Genomic DNA, 25678 nt, shown 5'->3' on the forward strand with positions numbered 1-25678 from the left:
GCACCCAGGGTGTTGTCCCCAAGTCCATCCCTGGGAATCTTGCTTACAGTCAGAGCTGAACCTTGGACTGGAGAACTTGCTCCACTTGCTGAGGCCTGTGTGTTCCCCACAGCCCTAGAGAGTGTCCCCTCAGTTACAGTTTGACCAGAGCCTTGTTGCAAGTCCCCACCAGACTACCTCGTTGCAGACTGTTCCCTGTTTGCTGTGTTTTTTTTCCCTTCTCCATGAATACAAATTGGTTTCCATGGTTATGTCTTAGCAATTGTGAGTACTAATTCAAATCTGCTCAGTTTCTTGACTTGAGCATCAGCACTGAGCCATTCGTGCTCCTCTGCACCAGTTGTGTCCCACTCTCACATGCAGCCATCTGTGATGTCACACCATCAGGTGCCACATGCATTGGATCCCATCATGAAGGGATGGGAGTGCAGGGCTGCAGTGTGATGATCTGTCATGTAGGAGCTGATTGACTCAGCTGTATCTAGTGCAGCACTTCTTCCTGGGCTGAAGCCCAGGATCTCACACTTCAAGAAGTAAACAGCTGAGAAGACAGGCTGATTTAAAGGGATGTGAAATTATAGAATCATTTCAGTTGGAAGAGACCGTCAGGATCATTGAGTCCAACCATAACCTAACTCTAGCACTAAACCATGTCCTTAAGAACCTCGTCTAAATGCCTTGTAAACCCCTCCAGGGATGGTGACTCCACAGCTCCCCTGGGCAGCCTCTTCCAATGCCTGACAACCCTTTGCATGAAATTTTTTTTGCTTATACCCAATTTAAACCTCCCCTGGTGCAACTTGAGGCCATTTCCTCTTGTCCTATGACTTGCTACTTGGGTCAAGAGGCCAACACTCTTCATGCTGCAACCTCCGTTCAGGTGGTTATAGACAATGGAAAGGTCTCCCCTCAGCTTACTTTTCTCCAGGCTAAACAGCCCCAGCTCCCTCAGTTGCTCCTCATCAGACTTGTGCTCCAGACCCTTCACCAGCTTCATCACCCTCCTCTGAACTCTCTCTAGTATTTCAATGTCTTTCTTATGATGAGGGGCCCAAAACTGAACACAGGATTCAAGGTGTGGCCTCACCAGTGTCCAGTACAGTGCCACAATGACCTGCTGGCCACACTATTGTTAAGGTGCTAGTAAAAAAACCTGACAAGGGGATCTGGCCAGTATCATTGAACAGATATATTGTACGTACTAAATGAGACTCGTAGCTACTCTACAAGATAGCTGCATTCTCAATCACAGGTTGGGTCAGCCTGCCGTCAACTGGAATCAAAACCCCAAAGGTTCTGTCTTCTGTGCTAACACTGGTGACTCTTAAGCCATTCTGCTTGCAGAAATGTGTATATTATGCTCATTAAATTTTAACTTTGAATTATCTTTAGAAACCATTATTGCCTTTTTAAAGTGTTTATAAAAATAAACAAGGTAGATGTTTTATACAAAATCAGGCAAATCAAAAGAAAGTTGTTAGAGAATCTCTATGAAGAATTGGGAAAAAATCAATGATCATGGCATTATTTTGCAACAGAATTGTCAAAGTATTACAGAATCACAGAATGTTAGGGATTGGAAGGAACCTCGAAAGGTCATCTAGTCCAATCCCCCTGCCGGAGCAGGAACGCCTAGGTGAGGTTATACAGGAAGGTGTCCAGGCAGGTTTTTGAATGTCTCCAGAGAGGGAGCCTCCACAACCTCCCTGGGCAGCCTGTTCCAGTGCTCTGTCACCCTCACTGCAAAGTAGTTTCTTCTCATGTTTAATTGGAACCTCCTATGTTCCAGTTTGCATAGGTTTAGTCTTTAGGAAATGAAAACAGAAATTAAAAAGAAGCTCATACAATTGCTTTATTTCCCTTGAACCTTTTTTGCGCACCCTTTATTATCTATATGAAATTGCAGGAACTTGGATCTGTGAAGTAAAGATTCTGTTATGTTTACATAATGTTATACTCAAATCTCTGTTTATTCTATGTAAATCATCATTTGTTTACAACTTATACATTAAAGAATACATAAGAATAATAATTATATTAACTCTCGAGGAAAAGTTGTGGGGAAAAGCGCTTTAAAGACCTCGAGGAAATATTCTATTCTACAGAACCATATGCAGTACAATACCATTTGTCTCTGCATAATGCAACACAGTTCCAAAACACTTTGCATTACTGCTGATGACAGCGTTGTTTCCTTAAATTGAATGAGTTCATAAACAACTTTGAATATCATAAAGTAATTAAACTTTGAAAATTCCTTTTATTTTCCAAAAGTTCCTATGTCTATAATACATAAAGCTGGTAACAAGTCAATATAGAAATATACTGAGAGATAATAAAAACAAATCTACAGTCTTACAATCAGAAAAACTGAAGTAATTACAAAGGCTGTGTTAGATCTTACTAGATCCTGGAAACATAACAAACTTTAAATAGCAAGCCTTCCTACTGCTGTGTTCACACACATGCAAAATATAATGGTGAATAACCTTTCTGCGGTTTTACTTTGCTAGTAATTTGCATCCCAATTTTGTAATGTGGTTTCTGGCTGTGCAAACAACAGAGGAGGTATGAAAAATGAATATTTATGTAACTCTATGAAGAAATAATCTCTTACAGACCAAAGATTCTCTCTTTCAAGATTACAGGAAGCCAAAGTAAAACATATCTTCCTTCAGCATTTGTGCAAAATTCTCAAAATATCACTTGAGAGGTTAAGTTCTATTACATTAAATACATAAATAATAACAATAAAAACAATCATTTCATTGAAGACTATTTTGATCAAGAATTACACATTGGGACCAAATGGTTCCTTTTGAAATTTATTTGGCAGTTTTTAAAGCCAAGTCTACAAATTCATGAATAATTTATAGAGGATGTAGAGTTATTTCACTTCTGCAGTTTGTTTTTGTTTGTTTGCGTGGGTTTTATTTTTGGTTTTGTTTTTTTGGGGGGGTGTTTTTTGTTGTTGTTGTTTCGGGGTTTTTTTTGCTTGTTTGATTGGGTTTTTTATTTGTTTGTTTTTCAAAGAAAAACTATATGTTATAATTGGTTGTTAGGAGAGCTGTGCTTGAACTAATCTGAAAAGAATCTGAATGTCTGTGTACCACTCCATAAAACTGCCTTTATTGAATAGTTTGCTGTATTTGACAGTTTTACAGCAAAATCATCAACTTGTCATCACTTTCATGACAATATGTATGGAAACGCCACAGTGAATTAAAGCTGTACTGTTGTTCTCGACGTGTTTATAAAATAGCTGTCTCCATTGTACTGCCGTCCATGTGGTTTTCTCTTAGAGTTATTGAATACAAATAAAGAGTTTACCACTTGGAAGAATGAATTTATACAATCTGAAGGTTGTCATTCAGTAGCAAAACTCATAGTTACCAAGACTGTTAAAAAAAAAAAAAAAAGGTGTAAGTGAAAACTGTACTTGTATACAGTTTGCCCAGTTAGTCTGTTGATATTTTTAAGCTGAATTATTGAAATATAATCTCTGGATTCCATGTGTTTCAAGAACTCCTCAAGAACCTGACTAATAGCTTTCCAGTGTCATAAAGGTGCACATTTTGTTAATCATCCTGATGTACTTCTTTACATCTGAAACCTTGTTTTTCCTATGAACTCTATGCCATGGAAAGGAAAGAAGGAAAAAAACAGTCATTGTTAAAGAAACATCAGTAACAAGACAAAACTATAGCTCTGAAAGGGATAATGTTACTGAGTTCCCCATCTGAAACCAGTTCCTTGGAATGAATTTGTTGCTACAGGATATGTAGGAAAGTTATGGGACATTTTAAGAGGGAGTAAGAAGTTTTTTTGGAACACTGGGAGGAGTTGCCTTTAAGAACAGGAAATAACATGCCCCCAAAATGATTGACTGATTGGGGAATTACAGTTATATATCACTTCTCAGGCTATATATACTAAACGCATATGGTTCTGTGGACTAAGGGCAAGATCTAAGCTGTCTACTTCAGGTGTTGTCATACTCCCAAAAAGGATATGAGACTACAAAGTGACCTTCCTCCTTTCTTTGCAATATTATTGAGTAAAAGTGGCACAGCTTTTTCGATAGCCCCAGAGCTACTAAGTGTGTTAAGTTATATCAGTGCTGGTGGGTTGCTCCTCACACACTTACCTTCTCAAGCCTGTGAAGAGAGTTAGATAATTACTAAATTTCTCCTTTTTTTGGTGATTTGTCATTTTTGGTAATTTTTGGTAGTTCAGGTGGAACATACCTGGGTAGTTCTAGATCAGGTACTTCTAAATAGGTAAGAATGTTTTAAGTTTTATGTTCCTAATAATCAGTCTGTGTTGGAGAGTGGGCACCCTGGATTGCTGTGTTGGATAGAGACACTTAATTTTACTCAAATCATAAGTCTTAGGAAATTTTGTCATCTATCCTCCAAAATAGCTAGGAGAGCAGAATGGTTGACTAAATCTCTCATCAGGAAAACATGACCTCAAAGTGAGTTCTCTGCCAATTGTGAGCTTGTCAACAGCAAAGATAAAGTCCAATAAGGAGTGTAAGGCTGTGCTGCAGAAAGAGATCTTTCAGAAACAGTGATACATAATTTATTTTTTTTTTAAATGCCCTTACATAGTTTTGACTAGGCCCACAAATAAACTAAACTAAACTAAACTAAAATAAAATAAAATATCACAGCAACAACAATGAAAAAAGCACCCTGAACAAGGAAAGCATGATTTCGTAGGGGGATGCTTCACACTAACAGGTTATGTATTATTGTATGATGTTGCCATGGCTACATGAAGTTAACTGCTTGAAGGATTCAGGATATACCATCAGCTGACAGAAGGAGAATGTACTTCCCATTTCAGCCTAGGGAAGGATTTGGTATGCCATTGTGAGAGAGCTGGTCTTTTAGTCTGCTTTGTGTCTTTTTTTAACCTCTGTTGATAATCATTTAGTGACCAAGTTAATCAGTAGCGGTGGTCAGTCAGAATACAGACAAAAAAAGTCTTCTAATTTATAGTGCCAAGAAAATTTGAGCCTGTTTGATATTCCGCTGTTTACTCTGCTGATCTTAAAATGTTTGGGGACTGAGGTGACAGAGGTGATTTTAGTGAAAGGGTCAAAGCATATACATCTTCAGCCCTCCCAACCTTCAGCCTACCTAGTCACAAATTAAATGAAAGTCAGTGTTGCCCAGAACCATGAGCAGACATGAAATAACAGAAAGTCCTGTTTACAGGCTGTCAGCAGGCAGTTCATTTCCCCAACTACTACCCTATTATAAGTCCCATTAATAGTGTTGTTAGGGGTATCTTTTCCTTCTTCTATGCGCAAGGGGAGTCATAATTTAACAGACAGGTTTTATGTAACTGCCATACTTTGTTCCCAAAGTTTTTGTGAAGATCTTTAACACTCATAGAAATCTGCAATTTGAAGGAGCTTTCTTTTTTTTATTTTCATGAGGCTAGTGTCTCGGTAGCTTCAGAAGGAAGCAAATTTACTTGCAGAAGTGTCATAAGCAAAATGTAAGGGAAGGTACGTAAGGGAGTGTAAGGAACTGCCATGCAGGATGAGATTGCAGGTCCTCCTTTACTCTGTGGTCTCTGAAGTTGTTAGTACCATGTCTTCTGAAGAATATTTAGGAATTCAATAATATGCAAATGTGAATTAAATTGAGAGTACTTCTCAGGATACCAAGTTTTTCTTTCACATCTGAAACTATTAGAGAAGTGTTAATATAATTTTTGAAACATTTAACTGACTAAAGCTGCCAAAAAATGTGCAGTTCTTCAAGAATTCAAGCACTGAACTATTGCAGTTTTCAACATATTTTACAGTATCTAATGTGAGACTTCGTATTTACAGTGTTAGCGCAAAAAATCTGGTTTTAATTACATTGGATTTAAAAATTGGATTGAATCTCATTTTACAAATGTTAATTAACATTTACATAAAATACTTTATAGCCTGAAAATAATAAATGCTGAGGAGGTTTGACTTAGATCTTGCCAGTGGTAGAATAATGGTACATTGTCTTGTGTAGTGGTGAGATAATGAGAAAGGAATTGTTTTTCTCTTTGGGCAATACCAAAAAGTCTCAGTCAATTTTCTGTGTAAAAGCTGTAGTATTAATATTTTGCCATTAAAAATATTTGTACCACTTATACTTGTGGTCCATCTCCATTGCAAGTAAGTATCCAAAATTATCGAGCTCCAACAGAGGCGGGAAAAACTGCCAATGATTTATAACTGTATTAGCATTCTACGCTGTAAGAAATACTTTTCAAAGTTAAAACCTCTTTTTATAACCAATTAAAATTCCCTGTCTACTGATGAAATTCCATCACTCTGTTTATATAAGGTCCATTTGGCCAATAAAGTTAAACCTTAAAAATCCCTGAGTTTGTAGTTACAGAATCATAGAATCATTTAGGTTGGAAGAGGCCATTAAGATAATTGAGTCCAACTGTAACCTAAATCTATCACTAAACCATGTCCCTAAGAGCCTCATCTATGTGTCTTTTAAACACCTCCAGGGACGGTGACTCTACCACTTCCCTGGGCAGCCTGTTCCAATGCCTAATAACCCTTTCTCTGAATAAGTATTTCCTAATGTCCAATCTGAACCTTCCCTCACACAACTTGAGGCCATTTCTTCTGGTCCTGTCACTTGTCTATGCCCTCCTGCTTACTTCTTCTTTCTAGGGCTTGTTTTCTGAAAATTGCTGTCATAGCTCAGAACAGGGCTCTGTCTGATGATGCAGAAAATGCTCTGTCTGGTAATGCAGGAAAACTGTATCAGCGTTAGTGATGGTTGCACAGGCCTATTCTTAAGCATTGTTGATGTTTTCACAGCTTTGTACAGTAAGTGTCCCATTACTTTTCTGGTTGTAATATGTGAGATCTGGAAAACAAATTAGCCAAATAATAGTCTTTGTTTTTAGATGTTAACTTATTCTCTTAGACTTGATCTTATCAGCTTCTCAGATATCATTTGACATATCTGTGAATTCTTATGATTAATAAGCCCCTAGCTGCTTGCAGCAGCAGAAATGGAGCAGCTCTGTGCCTCTGCCTGTTTGCTTTCTGCTCAGGAGCACTGACCGTACTCTGCACACTGAAAACACCTCGAAGACCAAAAGGATTGCTGCCATCAGCAATGAAGGTGCTGTGCTCTGATAGCTACTTGTGCAGGGTAACTTTTGTCAGTGTGAAGTCACAAATTGCTTTGAAAGTGATGCAAGTGCTTCATCCTTGGAGATGAAGTGGGGGAATCATGTTTTTATTTAGCCAGAAGAGGACTTGGCACACAAATGCTAATTTAAACACTTGGACTAAGGATTAAGTTGCATCTGTAATTTTAATTGGTGAAAGAAAAAGGAAGATAAAGGTGACAAAAATTTTTGGGATACCAAGAGAAACCTTCGTATGACTGATGGAAAGTAGAGAGAGAATGGTTGTGAGGACTGAGGCAGCCTACTGTTAAGGGTGGCTACCACAACAAAGAGAGCAGGTTATTTTTTTTTCCTCCTTCCTTGCAAATACATTATTACATCCAAGTAATACTTGCCATTCTTCATTTTTCTTCCTAGTGGAAGCCCCCTGCCAAACACTAAGCACCAAATTACTCATTATGTCTAAGGTCGGTTGTATGATAGCATATGGATTTTCTTTTCTTTAGGGATCAATGAAAACACAGTAAAAGCAAACTCCTTGTATCATCAGAGGTGAGGATGACCTTGATTTAATCTCCATATCTCCTACAATCTTTCTTTGTAATTTCAGAAGTCTTTTAATTTTGTATGTTTGGTTCTTTACATAGTTAAGGTGGGATAATATATTTTATCTCCCAGCCTTTGTCTGCCATATGTGTTGAGAAGAGTAGTTTTTTTGACCTGATTTGTTTGAATATGACAAACCTCAGTCTTTGCTGTTTTGGCCATTGTTTCAAGGTAGTACTGCATTAGAAACAGTAGCTTCCACAGAACTTTGTATATTTGAATAGCAGCAGGCATGTAAAAGGTAAAAATATCCATTTGGGTTTTTTTTTTTAACCATGATGATACAAATGGAAGGTCTATGCTAGCTATGTCGCAACAAATCTGTCAAAATGAAAATAAATTGAAATAACAAAGAAGGAATTGCTCAGAAACTGAGTTCTCAAAATGTGATTAAATGATTCGTCCAGTGACATTTTATCCGTAGTTTGATCAACAACATTTAATGTCCACAGTTATTTTAAAACCTGTCAAAACAGTATATATTCATTTATGCCAGACCATGATTTTCTGTAGTAATTACAGAGCAAACAGGAAACAAAGCTCTTGCTCCGCAGAGATTACAAGCTAAATTTAGATGCCACATAATCAGTGATATCAGACAAATGCAGATTTCAGTGTACATTGTGTCCCATCTCTTTTTCTAAAATGAATGCAATACACAAAGAACATATATTGGAACTCGCAGTTGTTCTCAGACAATGTAGTTAAGCACCCTGGAGTACATTTGGCCTAGGGATTTTACTTTGGCTATACTCAGAATAAACTTATCACGGTTTTAGTTTTGCTTGAGTTGGGAATAAACCAATAACAAAAAGTGTTTTGCACAGTCCCAAAGCTCCTTTGCAAGTCCAACCTGAGTAAATACCAGCTTAGCCTGTGGGCAAGAGATTCTAAGACTTTGGTGTGTGGTTTGCACCAGCTGGTGATTTCATTTTGTTATAGTAATCAAATCACCATGGTGACTTATGAAATACGGTAGATGATTCAAATAATTTAGTTTTATTACTGTTTTCAGGACCATAAGCATACGAGTATGGTAGCTCTGAGTCTTTTCAGTCTGTGTTTAGTGGACAGCAATGCTCACAGGATTGTGTCAGCCTTTATCATGCTAAAAAAGGGAGGGAAGGAGAAATAGCATAACAGTTCTGGAGATTATTTTCTCATATTTCACCTTCCTTGTTAGTAGGCCTATTGCTAGGTAGGTGAGACAGTGACCCATCTGAGTGATCTGGACAATCCCAAGATGAGTAACAGCAAAGGAGAGTAGGTGTTGCACAGTCAGATATATATGTTGAGAAAGTGGTGGCATCTGGGCTTGGTGGAATTTAGAACCTGAAAACCAGAATATTTAGAAAAGGTTTTATTTCATGATATTTTAGTTGGATCGGAACCTGTGTACAGTAAACATCTGTGCCATGGAAGTTTTTCCTGGAAGTGTCAGGCTATGTTTAAGTCTGCTTTATCTTCTTAAGTATAGAATTAATTGTAGTGTCACAGTTGAAGAGACACAATGATTTTGCAGGATATTCATTACATTTTTATTATTGTCTCCGAATTTTTGCTCTTTTGACACTTGGCTTTATTCCCTGCAGTGTCATAGCAAGATGGCAACAGTAATGGTTTAATCTGTTCTTTGGATAACTTTTCTTTGTTCAATTTTTTCCTGCAAGCAGTTTGTTGAGCTCTGTAGTAAAATGGGTAGGATAGGATAGGATAGGATAGGATAGGATAGGATAGGATAGGATAGAATAGAATAGAATAGAATAGAATAGAATAGAATAGAATAGAATAGAATAGAATAGAATAGAATAGAATAGAATAGAATAGAATAGAATAGAATAGAATCATTTCAGTGAAAGGGACCTAGAATGATCATCTAGTCCAACTGCCGAACCATTTCAGGGCTGAACAAAAGTTAAAGGATATTATTAATGGCATTGTCCAAGTTCCTTTTAATCACTGGCAGGCTTGTGACATTGACCATCTCTCTAGGAAGCCTGTTCCAGTCTTTGACCACCCTCACTGTAAAGAAGTGCTGCCTAATGTCCAGTCTAAACTTATGTAGTCTATTAGGCTCAAACTTTGCCAAGTTTCAGCCACATCAGAACCCTGCTTTGAAGCTGGTCTGTCTAAAGTTGGTGTAGTCCATTTAGTGTCTCATGAGTGTTATGCTCTGTGTTGGACTACCAAAGAGATGGTGAACAAAGAAGTACAGATGTCTGGTTAAAACAAAACAAAACACCTCAGAAGAAACCCAGCCCCTTCTCAAACCAAAAACACAGTCAAAGGCAAGTTATGAAGTCTTTCCTTTTCTCAAGATTGCTGTAACTGGCACCTATTAAGCTAAAATACTGGACTAAAATGACAGATGTAGTATGTGTTGTATTGGCGTGGGTTTGTTTTTTGGGTTTGGTTCATTTGTTTTTAATTTAGGTGTCTATTTACTTATTAAGAAACACATGTGTACGTCATGCCAGCCTCCATAACTTGAGACCCAGCTCATGTGACCTTGAGAACTAGTCCTGTGAAGTAAAAATAGGAAAAAAAAAGTTTGTTTGTTTGGTTTTTTTCTTACATGCTCCTATGCTTGCAGAGCTATGCTTCTTTAATAGTTCAAGTACCAGGATTTTTATGATCAGCCCTTCATTTTCTGTTTAGTGCTGAGTTAAAAACAAAAAAATGTGGAGCAGTATAGCTACACAGAGAATGCTCAAAATGTTGTGCATTGTACATTTCTTCAGCATTGTATGTTATTCCCTTAGCTGACTCTGTTGGATGTTTACTTTGAAGTGTATAAGGTAATTTTAAGGGTGAAATTTAACTGTTCTTTGCTTTTTATTTTAAGAAAGTTCCAATACTACTTGGCCACATAAGTGTAAAGTAAAAGAAGGAAAAGAAGGAAAAAAAATTGCAACAACCTATTCATGAAAGAATCTCTGGGTCATTTTTCATGTCATTTTTAAGTCCTGGATTATTGTGTTTCAGGCCATTAAGGATTTCAGGTATTTGGAAGCTAAGATTGTCTGTGCATTAAAAAGTGTGGATTAACCAGTATTAGACTGGTTAGACAAGATCTTCTGGCTTATGTAGAAAATAGGTGCAAATGTGAGAAGGAAGACAGAATGGGTATAAAACCTGTGGAAATGTTAAGCTGAAGTGGAAACAAAAGACCCTGAGGAATTAACTCACCTTTGGAAGTACTTAGTTCAATATTAATGTAATTTTTCTAAAAGAGTGTAATTGTAAATCTTAAAACAGAAAAAAAAAAAAAAAAAGTTTGTTTTTGTCTTGGCCAGAAAATAGAGTCTTTATTTCACAGTCTTCTCATATTTCTTCTATCAGGAAGAATATTGTATGAGAAGTATTTTACCCAAGCCACCAGTACAATATATAATCTGTTGTGTAAGTGTTACTTTCTTTTCGGTCTATAAGCTTCTGTCTGTGCTGGAATTTCTAGTCAGCTGTCCCTGAAAAAATATCATGGAGGAAGAGGTATCTCTGATATTTCACTACATCAATGAGTACTGCATCCAGCTCTGAACTCCCCAGTAAAACAAAGGCATAGACCTGTTAAAGCATGTCCAAAGGAGGGACATGAGCACAGGAGCACTTTTTCTGTGAAGACAGGCTAAGAGAGTTGAGGTTTTTCAGCCTGGAAAGGGCTCCAGGAAGACCTCATTGTGGCCTTTCAGTATAGAAAGAGGGCTCATAAGAAAGACAGAGAGAGACTTTTTACCAGGGCTTGTAGTGACAGAACAAGGGGTAATGGCTTTGAACTGAAACAGGGTAGAATTAGCTATAAGGAAGAATTTCTTCCCCATGAGGGTGGTGAGGCACTGGCACGGGCTGCCCAGAGAAGCTGTGGATGCCCCATCCCTGGGAGTGTTCAAGGCCAGGTTGGATGGGGCTTTGAGCAACTTGCCCTAGTGGAAGGTGTCCCTGCCCATTGCTGGGTGGGGGTTGGAACAAGGTGATCTTCAAGGTCCCTTCCAACTCAAACCGTTCTATGAATCTGTGATTATGAAATTAGTAATTTGTAAATAAAATTTATGCAGTTTTCTATTTCTGTTGTGAAATAACAAATTTATTAAATTAACTCAGTTCAGAAACAAGATGCCTGAAAGTTGTGCTTAAAGCTGAATATAGAAATATTTTTAAAAGAAAAAAATTACTTTGAAATCAGTTTTTCCTCATTTGGAAGTTTTCTTTGCTTTCAAAGGTGAAAATAAAAGTCAAAACTATGGTGTTTTTATTCGGCCCACTGCTTTTTTTTCTGATGCATGTGTGGCTTTTTTTGGTTTATCCACCAAACTATGCTCAGTATTGTTGGCAGCATCCTGCTTTCTGTACCTGTGGCACAGGTGAGTGAATGGAGCTCTAGAGTCATCTCCCAGCTGACCTCTGGTGAGAGGCATATGCTGTAGAGGTACTGCAGTGGAATCACTGTACCAACCTGACATCATAAGAAGAGGCACAGCAAAAGATTCATGATGGTCTGTGGTCATAATTCTCAGTCAGGAATACTGTAGAGAGCAAATGTCGCCCAGCAGATGGGCCCACAGTTAACTAATGGGAGCTACTGTGTCGCTTACTGACCGTTGCACAGTGTATTTACCAATTTACCCTTGCTGCAGTGGCTTAATTAGTAAGCGTTATATTACAGTGGTAAGTATCTGGACCTTGAGAGTTATACAAAACAAAAGCTTAGCTCTTAGCTGATGTTATTCTGATAGCTCATATAATATTTAATGTCAAATAACAGAAGGAAGAGATTTGTTGTTTATTCATTGTGAAATGAATCAAAGCCAGTTGCAGTATCTGAATTTTGGATGTGTGGCTTTTGTGAGGAACAGAGGTTCTCGTGAGGAAATGATTTTGCTTCTTGAAGAAAAATATAGAAATATAAACAGTATGCGAAACTGTGCTTCAGTAGCTCAGAGCCTGATATTCACACATTTGCAGAATTCCTGAGTCCATTTCAATTTTCTAGGTATTTTGATACTCTAAAATTTCCCATGGTCTTGCCTATGCAGTTAGAGCTGTATCTATTAAATCAAGACCAAAGTAAATCAGTGTACAGATTAACAAAGGAAGATATATTTGAAAAGCAAGCCTCAACCTAAACTCAGTAGGAATTAGTAGGCTGATGACATTAAAAATATACGGTGTAAATATGATTGCATGATGGCAACACAAAGTTATATGGTACTAAAAATTCTTAAGTTCATTGCCTATATGCTTCATTAAGTAGGTAATGAATTTCATGCATTTCAAGACTTAAACTGCCAGACCTTCCATTAGGTTTTTGCATCAGTAAGTAAGGCAGTCTATAAAAACATTAGTATATGAAAGCTGATGTACTTTAATAATGCAAATAGCATTTTTGTCTATGTTCAGATAAAGTAGAATGTCACTTCACTAATTTAATGTCCCATTTTTAAAATATAGGCACAGACAAGTCATATTTATTCTGAAAAAAATAAATTCTTAAATATTGTGTAGATAGGTTGATTTTTACAAATGCTATCATCCAAGAACGGAAATTAGATTCATAGTTGTAAATTATTTCTGATAGCTATGTAACCAAAATCCCAGCAAAAATATTAATGGATATTTGGGTAAAGATAAATACTAAAATACCTAGTCACTTCTAATTAACCCTTACATTCCTAAGAAAAGACAGAAATCAATTATTTTTTCTTAAGTTCCTTGAAAACTTTTCTCTAAATTTAAAACCGAAGCAACTTGATTACTTGCATATTCACTCATCTAGTTAATGACATTAGTCTTAATCCTGTGGCTTTAGTTTGGGTACCTTCCATCAGTCTAAATATAATTTCTAAATCTAATGTAAATCTTCATAATTGTATGATGAATATTTATGAAAGTAGCTAAATTCAGTAATGCAGTAGCTATTTTCTACATACAACAAAGGAAATTTAATAAAACAAAGGTTTTGAAAGATGATTAAATCATTCCAGTAAAAGAACCCTCTATTTTTTCAGTTAGTGGGATGTTACTACAAAGTTGTGTCTTGATATCAACTAAATATGGGAGTCTCTGCAGAAAAAAATAATTTATGTAACTTCTGGTGGTTTATCCATATGCATCATGTTCTTGAGGTGACAGAAGAATCACTGCTACCTCTGCATCCCGCCTGAGCAGTGGGACCAAACTAGTCAGCGGGACTGACTGTGGCCATCCATTTCTCTGTAAATGTCCTGCTCTACTTCTCAGGGCTCTGATGGCAATGGGGGGGTATCGGAAGTTCATTCTCTCACCTGTCTGTCCAACTCCATAGTCAACACCTGTGTGTCTATGCATATGCACACATTTATTTGTTTCTGTGGGCTTCTGGCAAAACTAAACTTAGGTTTGTTACTGGTTTCACACTAAATCCTCAAGAATCTTCTCTTTAGGGCAAGTGTTTATTTCTCACATCAAAATTTTACAGAATATATAGCATTTTAAAATGCAAGGCAAATGCTCTTCCACATCAGGCATACCATGATCTCTTCCCATTTTCATGTAGTGAAAAAATGGTCACAAAAAATTCATTTGAGAGATGATAAATACTTTTATAAAAACTTGACAAGTTAGTGAGTGCTTTCTGAAGGACCTTTTTTCCAAATAATAAGATCTTGCATGACCTTCTCAGTTCTCAGTCATGGAAGTTGCTTCTTTCTTGTTGTAAGAAACTGATTTTTTTAGATGCACTACCAGCTCAGTCTGGTCTCTAAATCCCATTCTGTATAGCAAGGTATAAAGCATGCTTCAGTGTTCAAGAATTATTCACTTGGTGCTTAGCAGAAACCACCTGACAGCTTTCAGTTCATTCTGTTTTATCTGACACTTCCAAATGAACAGAGTGACCTTCATGAGTTTGATCATCTGGAAGTGAATTTTACATAAAAGAAAATAAGCTTGCCCTAGTGAAACAAAATAAAATGAAGTCATAGGATTTCAATAGTTGGAAATAATTAGCACCCCCCCCCCCAAAAAAAAATGTGTATTTAAAAAAAAAAAAAACAAAGAACAAACAAAACCAAACAACCCCCCAAAAACCCAAACAAATAAAACCAAACCAACCAACCAAAGAAACTAAAAGCCATCACCAAAATCACAAAAAACCCAAACCAAACCCAAAACAATACACCACAGTTAAATCTGATCTAATCTCTCTTATTGCCTGTTTTTCTTAGCTCCTGAGAAGCCAAGAAAGGTAACATTTTTCCTTGTAGGGCTTTCATGCCTTGGTAGGACTTCCAGGCACAATTTCATTGCTCTTCATCAGCACAGAAAGGGAATTGAAAGCTCTGAGCACTGCTTCTTCCTGGTTTCCATTGTAATACCTTTTATCTGTTCTGAGAAAATAGAATATTACACAAAAATACAGAGGATTACAGTTCCAGCCTTCATCCCAGGTATTATTCATTCACTTGTTTATGAGAAGCTTAATTTGTATACACCCTTTCTGTTTTACCTACTTTTTGATAAGCCACGGGCTTCTTTTAAATCTGTCATTACACATTATGATACACATATGATATGGAATAATCTTTCTATAAATAGATTAACGGTGCATAAATGCCACATCTGTCATCTTATTGGCATAAATGATGGACTTCACATTTAGCTAGATATTCTAAATTGCCACCCCCCATTAATTTTCACTTTATTGGCTGAATCCTCTCATCACATTACTGATCACCTGAAGAATGCATAAAACATCTTAGATCGCATGTTACTAGGTTTTTTCCATATTTAGTTATAGTGTTGCCATAACTTTCTAGGGTCATTATTTAATAAGTATGACTTTTATAAGCCTCTGAAAAAGCTCAGGAGAAATACTACTTTACAAGAAAAGATAAAGATGGAGACATGAAGCATAAATTGCTGTCTGAGTATCTGAGCAGGCTGACTCCCACTGTTCTCTGCTGTGTACTCTGTCCTATCCAGCTCCAGTCCACACTGACAGCCTACAGGCAGCAACTTAGTTGATGTTATAACTGTTCCTGTAACTCCTTAAGTATTTCAGCATTTAAAAGAGAAATCTTTTAAACTTATCCTCATTTGACTCTGCATCTACTATCCAAATGTTCTCCCTAGGCTGATCTCTCTCTGATTCACCATTGTTCATAAGAACAGAGTTGGCATCCTTTTGTCAAGGGATGTTGTATGTTAGACTTTAATAAAGTGGTTCTTCCTTGAAGAATAAGACTCGCGTCAGACATCTCTTGTTCTGGAAGGCAGCAGGAGTGAAGGTGAAGCACTTTGAGCAAGAAATAATTGACAAATAGAGAACTTTAACTGAATCCTTTTTCTAGGAGGAAAAGAAAAAAAAAAGTAAAAAAAAAAAAGTTAGATTATGTGCTTAGAACAATACAATAATGAAAAGCAAGGTAACCACAAGATAAGAATGTTACATGATGTTTTAACTGTGATTCTACTCATGTGGTTTACAGAAAACTGAGCAAAAACTGAAAAGCATCAGAAAGCTTTGCATTCGTTTCTCTGTCATGCCTCTCAGAAAACCTGCTCAGTCTTTAGGAAGACACACAATTTTTAGTGTGGGAAAACTAATTTTCTATACAGCTGCAAAAGTTTAACTCAACTAAATTTTATATGGATAAATGTATAGTTAAAACATATGGAATAAGATAAAATATATAAAAATTAACTATCCCTGATATTCAAATAAAAGTATATTAGGGGGCTGCAACTCCAACAGGAATGAAGCCAACCTGACAGACTATTCAAAGATGAAATTGAAAATGTCTACTTACTTTTGGAAACAACTTTGTAAAGGACATAAACTCTAGGGAGATGTAGGAGTAATCTCTAGGGAGATGTATTAATAGAAGTAGTTTTCAGGACAGCGTATGATTGAAAAAAAACCTTTGTATTGACAACTTCGAAGCTGTGGTAGTATGCTTCTAGGGGCAACAAATGCCAATGTTGAGCTTGGGCTGTTTTTAACCTATTCCTCCTAGAAATTTACAGTTTTTATGTTTTCAGCGGTTTCTAACATCACAATCTCCAGGTACTCAGTGTAGCTCTGCACACCAGCTTGTCTTGCTGTCTTCCACCTGTGGTGCTGGTGATGTGATATAAATTGTTGCGCTTTCAGTCCTGTGACTGTTCAAACTGCATTCAGACCAGGGCTGCATCCAGTTCTGCAGCAAGATTTTGTGAATACAGTACAATGACCTCACCCACCAATTTCTTAACCCAATATACTTGATATTGACAACTGAAATTGTTACATTTGGCAGAGGATGAGAACTGTTTTCTTCCTTATGCTTTCATTCAGTTTACCAGTGACAGCCATTCTGTACAGCTGTAGTGTTTAAAGGCTACTCAGTGCCCCAACAATGAAGATCTCAGATACTCTCTTTTCTGTTCAATGTGCTGGGTGTTTCATACTGCTGCAAAGGACAGTGGGGGGAACCCTTAAGATTCTAGAGATTATGGCAGAAATATGAAAGTATACATAAGTCATTTTTCACAATTGGCTAGATTTCAAACTCCGCGAGTCTTTTCATCATGATCATTGTTGCAAGGTGTGAGTAAATTGAAACACTCAAAGATGCATATAAAAGTGTTTTCATTTTTCAGCTAAGGAATATTATTGCAACAGCAGCTTCTTTTGGTAACGTGAATGATAACTGCTGTTCTACAGTTAGATTCTGCAGTGGGACAGGTTGTATTAATCCTTCTAGTCTTCAAATCTAGGAACCTACAGTGAAAAAATGACATTTATAGGAAAAAATCAGTGTATTGACATTAATGCTTTTGAATAGCACTCTCCTGCAGAGCAAAGTGAGTGCAGTTTAGGTAACTTGTTGGACAAGGAAAGTGCAGGTTTTCTACCTCACAAATGCAGTTGCTATTTGTTGACTTGTTCAGTTTTTTTGTGGAGTTCATTGGATTCAATGGAATTATCAGACTGGCATGAAATGATTGTTTTTTCAATTTGCATAGGCTAGATCTAGCTTATAGTAACATGAACATTATTTCTACTGTGACTAACAGCTTCTTCTCAGACTCCTTTTCTGTTATTTCCACTGCTGTTATATTATAAACAGCAAAGAATAAACTTTCTGCAAAGAGAGTTACATTTGTATTATCAAAGATTTGATCGCTTAACAGAGAAAAATAGAATTTTGCTTGTTGTTATGCCTCGAGTATGAAAAAAAAATATAAAATATTTTTGTTTATAAACAAAACTGAAACCAGCAGTTCCCTTCACTGAGGTTGTTCTTTCCTTAATGTACTAAGCCAATGATAACGAGGTTGAAAAATAGTTACCTTGTGTTTGAGTGTTTTAAATGCCGTTTTCTGCTTTGTTATTGCTTCTAATAACTTAATAAATCTGTCCTCAGTTCAGCAGAATTTCTTTTGTCCATATTACTGATATAATGACTATAATGAACAAGTAGTGAATGGTAGTGATGGAAAAAAGAAATTGAATAACAACCTTGAAATGAAATACTGGTAGAATTTCACCACGCCCCTGAATTATTCATTTGAGAGAGTTCAGTGTTGAACTGGGAGTGGTTGGAGCCATGCTGGGACACTTTGCAGTAAGCAAGAGCAAGACTTGTGTAAGTGAAGTACAATCAGGACTTCTGTCTGGAGCACTGTGATTAGGTTTGAGTTTCACTTTAGGAAATAACCTGTTGTCTGTATTTTATCTTTCTGATATTCAGTTTAGATTTAATTGTCAAATATTTTTGTGGGTTTATATTCAACTAAAACAAGTTAATGGCCACGTGGATTGATAAAATGATTTTAAATTATTTCTTTTCCTTAAGTCTTCAAAGAAAATACTGCCATTTTTTTTTTTTTCCGGATTGCCCCTTTGCAGATTGATTAGTAAATAAATTCTGTAGTGAATAATTAAGGATTCTCTTGAGATAATTTCAAATATTCATTCTTATGATATTGTGTTGCTGCCAAATTTGGAGGAGGGGGAAGGAAAAAAAAAAAAAAGGATTCACACTAAAAAACAAATTAGTCTTTGAAATGGAGAAAGCACAGGAGTTAGCTGTAAGGAACAATGTAAACTGAGGTGCTTCAGAAACTACTGAACTATGGGGAAAAAAAGGCTTTTATCATCGTTATTAATTATTTAAAATTCTTGTGCTTCGGTGATAATAATAGTGCACATGAGCCACACTTGTTCTATCTATCAAGGTATTTTCAATGTGCAGTCATCACAATATCTAGGTGATATACAAAAGATAAAGATCAGGGTCTGATCTCCATAATATCCTATTATAATCCAGGGTGCAGTAAGGACAATTGCATTACATTTTCCTGGCAAAGTGTACTTTTTAAAACCTATTGTGTTCTTACTTAGGTTTCAGGATATTTTGCCATCTTCACAATAGCCTTTTGTCTGTTTTTTTTGGTTTAGATTATCAAGTAACTTCCTGAACTCTTCAATTCCAAACTGTAATAAAGCAAAACTATTAAAGATGTTAATTTTTAAGTGTCCACCTTAGAAGGTTTTCTTTTCCCTTTTTGAGAGAGACCATGCAAGTATTTTAATTAGGAAATGTGTTTCCTAGATTTGGAGCCTGTGTATTCTTGTGTAAATGGGCCCCTGAGACATCCTTTATACAGCTTTCATTATGCAACCTCATTCCCCTCTTGGGTGGGAAAATTGGTCATCATGGAATTCCAGGACTGTGATATTTGATGAAAAAATCAGTCTTGCAAAAAAAAAATCAGTCCCTAGAGAAGGACTGCTAGTATGTCTTTCTTAGATACAAACCACAAGACCTTATGGAACAGATCCATCTATAAATATTTTGCTTTTTGTTGGTAAGAAATATCAGCATTTGCTACTAAAAACAGCTATGATGAAGAATTATTATAGTTGTGGACCCAAGTTTTCTTTTGAAGCAGTTCTGCTACAGTTTTTATACATCTCTTAATGCCCCAGCCCAAGTCACCCAAAGAACCCCAACCAAGCCACACCAACGAAGAAACTTATAATAAAACAAATATAAGTGGGATTTTTTTGTAGTTTTTTCATGGACAACTGATATAAGCAAGGTATTATACGTTTTTCAGCTATCTACCAAAGTCTCCAGTTTGCCAGGAATCAAAAGATAACACACTGAATGTCTCAGAGTCTAAGGCAGGGGTGTCAAACTCATTTTCACCGGGGGCCACATCAGCCTTGCAATTGCCTTCAAAGGGTCAGATGTAATTTTAGGACTGTATCAATGTAACTGCTCCTGCATTTATACAGTCCTAAAATTACAATTGGCCCTTTGAAGGCAACCGCCAGGCTGATGTGCTCCCCTATGGAAATGAGCTTGACATCTCTGGTCTGAGGGGGAAGGAGTTTGAGTAGTTATTTGCAAGAAATGGGTGGCAGCTATTATGCATATGCCAGCAACACCGTGGAATGTGTTTGGGCAGCCTTTGTCCCCAAGACCTCCAGCACAGCCCCTGAGCCACAGGCTGTAGCCATAGCAGAGATTTTACTGAGGCAGTTCAAGAACGCGTCTGTTATTCACCCTTCCCGTACACCACAATCGCTTTGTTGTTTCAAATACACCCTAAAGCTTACACCACAATTCCTCATCTATATAGGGCACAGATGAGTTGTTTTGTGACCTTTGTATACAACTTTCAAAACTGAGGGGTTAGATTTGCTTCAGATTAAATTAAAGTCTTTGGGCCTTAGGCTATCCTTGCTTTGCTCTGACTGTGCTTTGTGTTCTCCAGTTCTGTTTCTTCAACATGCTGCTCTGTGTGCTTAACTCACAGGTTTTCTCCCTAGGCTTGAGCAGGGGATGTTGAAAGATTTTCTTCTCTTTCTCTAAACCTCAGCTCAGACTGTGGATAGATTTTTATCCCTCCTTCTAGAAGTAGGAAGACCATGATAGGTAGAAATCTCTTTTCCTTGCTGGAGCATTTCTCATTCCTTTAGTCTTTAGCCTGCACCATTTTGGGCTCAGCCTTGCAGTGTGAGATGCAATGCTGGAACTACCGCTCAATAATAATTTCAGTTGCTTTCTGAGTACTCTGGGAATCTCTCTCTCCCATCTTAGAAGGCCTGTGAATTTTCAATGTAGTGAGGCAGTTTTCAAGAAAATATTGAGAATGTAGTCCGTGCTGAGTAGCCTCAGGGAATTAAAAAATACATATCTTTTTTAAAATGCCTATTTCTTCATGCAGTGAACAGATTTTATTGTTTGTGGAGTTTGTTTTGTTGTTATTGCTTTGTTATTTGTTTGTTTGTGGGGGTTTTGTTTGTTTGTTTTGTATTTGTGTGTGTGTGTGGTTTCTGTTTAGTTGGTTTGGGTTGTTTGTTTGTTTGTTTGCTTTTTAATTTGTTTGTTTGGGCTTCTTTAGTCAAACTTCAGCTATTTAGATGACTAGGTCTCCTGATCTTTTTATGCTACTTTGGATGAGTCTGATGGTGGATGCCAGCCAGCATTTAGTGAACCACAGTTCTTTCAAATAGTGGATAAAGCTAATAGTTATTTTATATTAACATGAACATGTGAGAAAGTTTCTTAGCTTTTGCACTCTGCTGGCATTTGCCTTAGTGAAATAAGAATAGGCATTCATTCTATCTTGCATCTTTAACTAATACTACTGCAGTCCCTAAAGGACTTGTTCTTCAGAAAATAATAGAACTTGTGTTGGTTTTGTACAAATGCAAGATTATTGCTGTTATTTTTTCTTAAATGTGATACTGTCTTGTAATGTTTTTTGGGGCATGAACATGCCATTTCTGGCTGCATATGCGTTGAAACATATGCTGTGTACCATAGTGTCATACTGTGTGACCCAAAATAGTATATCTGTTCTCTGTTGAAATAAACTTAGTTGCAATTGCAGCTTAAAAGAACTCTCCAATATGGTCAGTTCTAGAAAGATTTAAATATTATTTCTTACTCCCTTAAAAAAGAAAAAAAAAAGCTTTTAATTGACTCAGCTTTTGTTTTTCCTTTGTGTTTCACCAGTTGAAAAGATACAGAGCCAGTGGGATGAAGTTCATGGACATCTCCAAAGCCGGAGACAGCAGCTTCATGAGATGTTAAAGGATTCAACACAGTGGCTAGAAGCTAAACAAGAAGCTGAGCAGGTTCTTGAGCAAGCAAAAGCTAAGCTTGAGTCATGGAAAGAAATTTCCTACACCGTGGAAGCTCTGAAAAAGCAGAACACCGAGCTTAAGGTCATTACTGAAAATTAAAATATTTCTGCTCGAGTTGATTAGTTTGTTAAAAAAAATGTCCTCTAACTATTGTAGAGTGCACATTGAGAACGACCTCTTTATCCCTTATTTCCCACAAAAAATAGAAAGAAATTAACTCACAAAGTCTAGACTGTGTGTCACAATCCTTGAATGAAATTGGTTTTAACATATTAGTCATAACAAAGAGCTCGCTGATCTTGTGGGAAGAACACCCACCTTTTCAGCACAAGTATTTCTCATCTCTTCTGTACAGCAGCCTCAGCTGCACTGGTACTGCAGACTGGGAAATCCTGTAGTATTGGTATGTCTGTCTGCACTGATAGTGAAGCTGTGTAGGTTGTCTAGAACTAGTTAAGAAAAGGGGAAAAAATAACAGACTATATGGAGGTATTTTGAAAATCAAGCACTGTAGATTTGCCACAACATAATCTCACAGGTTTCAACCTTGGCAGGGTTATTAGCTGCATAAAAACTGAAATGGCTGCTCTTGTGATTTTAGCACACATGTCACATTCTCAGTGCTAAATTGTGCACCTCAGTTAACTTATGGAGCTGAACTATACCTCAAGTAGCAATGCAAATAGGCCCGAACTGTTGCATCAGTTTTTCAGTTTCTTGTTACGGAAATAGTCATACTTTGGTGACACTTTTCATGAATAAAATTTGAGAACAGCTGTTTCAGATTAATAATATCTCATTTTCTGGTTGGGGAAAAACAAGATTGAAACCAACCAATTGATCAGCCTCTTAAAGTGAGTCCTGCCTCCATATTAACGGAACGTTACATTTTAGTTATTTGGGAGAACAGTTACACAAATATTTTCTGATATGTTCCTCTCTCTTGCCCACCAAATTCTTATTTTTTTAACTCCTACCTCTCAGCTATTGGTTAAAGTTTGCAGATTTAGAACAGTCTTATTTGCACAGCTGAATGGTAATGAACTGCCGGGAGGCATAGTGGGGTAAAGTCATCATCAACTGGTTTTGCCACCAAAGAAAGTATGTGTATGACCACATGATTTGTCTTCAGCTATCTCCATCTTCAGTTAGTCGTTGCCTTTCTAATGTTTATAAGCAGATACAAAATCTGTTGGAGTTTTTGCTTGCTTTCTTTTTTTTCCCTTGCCTGTAAGAAGCATTAAAACGTTCATCAGCCCATTGTTTTAGGCTGAGATGTGGTTTTCTTATTTAAGATTATACTGTAAGGGTCATAGCTTAGGAAGGGTGGATTATGGTAACAAGGGCAATCACTCACTAATGTATTGGAAGGAGTTATAGATTATGTATACTACTGTCATTCGGCATAGAGAACTCCCATTTGTCACTGTCTTTCTGCAGAGATAGAGTTCTGGCTTCTGTCCAGTGTTTGGTTAAAAAAGTCAATGTCCCAGCTCTGCAAAGACTCAATTAACAGAAAACTGGTTCTGTGCAGACACAGTTTTACATCACTGTGTTGGAGTGCCTTATGTCTGAACACTAGGAAAAGAATTGAAAATATAGTTTTAGAAATTGATTCTGTGTCCACTTTTTTTACAAGCATATATGAGGCTTAGATGAGGTTCATTTAAGATTGTATACTTTTTGAAACAAATTACAATTTTTTGGATCAACATTCTCCAAGGAGAGAAATAAGAATATGCCCTTCTCCTCCATCGCCCAAGTTATAAAGAAAGTGTACTAGTATACTTATTCATAGACTGTATCTCTAGATATAAATAGAGTTTTTGAAAGGATATCAGCAGATTCTTTTTACTCCTTCTTTAAAAGACATGAAGTGCTTGGACTATCAGTATCATCAGCCATTCCCATCCCAGTCTGGATTCAATGTGATGTGTTGTGTCAAATTACAGACATTTGGCTATAATTATAATTTTGGTGTCATAGCTAGTCCATCTTAATTTGCTGTGCCCTTCTGATGATATGAACACCAACAAGCTCTACTGTTCCAGAGTTGTTTACTTTCATTTGTTTGGTTTTACCTAGCCTTTCTCTATCAAGTTTGGAAGACATCATCCTCTGTCTTAGAGAATGTGGGTGGGGGGGTCTTTTCTGGTTTTGGTTTGTTTTTTTGGGGGGTTCTTTTCTGTTTTTGGTTTGGTTTGGGTTATTTTTTGTGCCAGCCTTCCTAGACGAATTATCTTTGTGTGCCAGTAATTCCTATTGTGTCAAATCCCTCATGAAAGGTTCTCAGATGTGACAGCATCAGCTGTTGTGTTCATGCTTGAGATAAGGGGTCATGAATCCTAAGGAAAATTGAAATATTTTTTGAGTTTAGCAGCTTTATATTTCTTCTGTATAGCATTATCTAAACTGAAGGACCTAGAAATACATCAAATCCTCAAAATAAATGCTTTCCAGCCTTCTGTGCCAAACACATATATTTTGATATTGTCCCCTGAATATTTGGAGTAAGTATGCCGTCTTTTGGCTTGCTGTTACACTGACAGAAATAAAGCTGTCATTTTTATTCATCTGTGTTGAGGGAAAGAGAGAGGTCTGCATGAGTCTTAAATAAATTCTTCAGACATATTCATTTCATCAGCTTTGCATCCCAACACAGCTTGGTGTGAGAATGTAGTGTTCTTCTGTTTGTTGAACATTATAAGTCTGTTCTAAGTGAACTTTTAATCAGTGCTTGTGTTAATGCTTTTCTGCTAGTGAATCCTTACACACAAGTAAATAGTAAGCTCAGTAATAGCAGGCTTTTGATTTTTTTTTCAACGCCAGCATAAAACAAAAATCTGTAACTATCTTGTATTTGGCCAATGATTTTTTTAATAGAATTTGACACATTTGTTTCTGACATTTAGAAGAAAAGTAACCAGGTACCATATAGCTGATAATTAAAAATATTATTCATTTGAATCAGAAATCAATTCAAAGCTAACTTTCCGAGGATTAAAGCATTTTTCATTCTATCTTTTTGGTTTGGTATTTGAGAACTAAATTCTAAATACTGGAATTAGGTATGGAGTAGCAGAATATGGCATTCCAGACGATGAGGCTCTTTATCCATTAAAGCTCTGTTATTGTTTAAGTGATGACTGCAGATGGTTAACTCAGCAGGCTGAAGGTCACAGGTGTAAAAATAGTACACAGTCAGTCTTCAGGTCCTTTCCACCCCCAAGTCATCTGAACACAAGCTAGTGTACAACTAGTCTCTTCTTAATATGATACTGAGCTTACATTGAAAAAAGAAAGCTGCTGGGATTGCCTGTTCAGTCCTTGGCTCCTTGTTCTGCTAAGAGCTATTGAGGCACCTTTTCTTCCTCTGGACCAGTTTAGCTGGGATGGCCAAAGTGATGACAAGGAAGGATGGTGACATTTCCTTTCTTTCATTCGCTGACCACCTATTTCTTGTTCATCGTGATAGAAAATCAGCCTGATTACATCCCCTGCTCTGTTGGGACTCAAGAGGCCAGGCAACCTTCCCCTGGCATAGCCTGGAGGGTGAGCTTTATGCCCTGGGTTTGTGCCTAAGACTGAAGCTCTGTTGCTTGTCTTCTTGCAGGGAGGGTAACTTACTAGGTACTCTTGCCACTTTCTGTGTATCAATATAGGATGAAGTACAATCTCAGCATTTGGTGGATTTTTATTATTCCAGTGCTAACAGCATACTGCTTTGATTTTAGTAAAACAATTAACAATTAAGTTAACATCACTGACTATGATAAAGACATTGAA

General features: G+C 36.9%; 1 protein-coding gene across 24 annotated transcripts in view; it reads left to right on the forward strand.

Annotated features, from left to right (window-relative positions):
- DMD (dystrophin) overlaps positions 1–25678 on the forward strand; it is a 1272535-nt gene that overhangs the window by 962528 nt on the left and 284329 nt on the right. For all 24 annotated transcript variants that reach the window (XM_065049958.1, XM_065049956.1, XM_065049960.1 and 21 more), the window contains one exon: positions 21762–21973. In XM_065049958.1, coding sequence (XP_064906030.1) covers positions 21762–21973 — 212 coding nt within the window. The remainder of the gene's footprint in view (positions 1–21761; positions 21974–25678) is intronic.

This window comes from Columba livia, chromosome 1, assembly GCF_036013475.1.
Source record: "Columba livia isolate bColLiv1 breed racing homer chromosome 1, bColLiv1.pat.W.v2, whole genome shotgun sequence".
In the NCBI taxonomy this organism is placed as follows: domain Eukaryota; kingdom Metazoa; phylum Chordata; class Aves; order Columbiformes; family Columbidae; genus Columba; species Columba livia.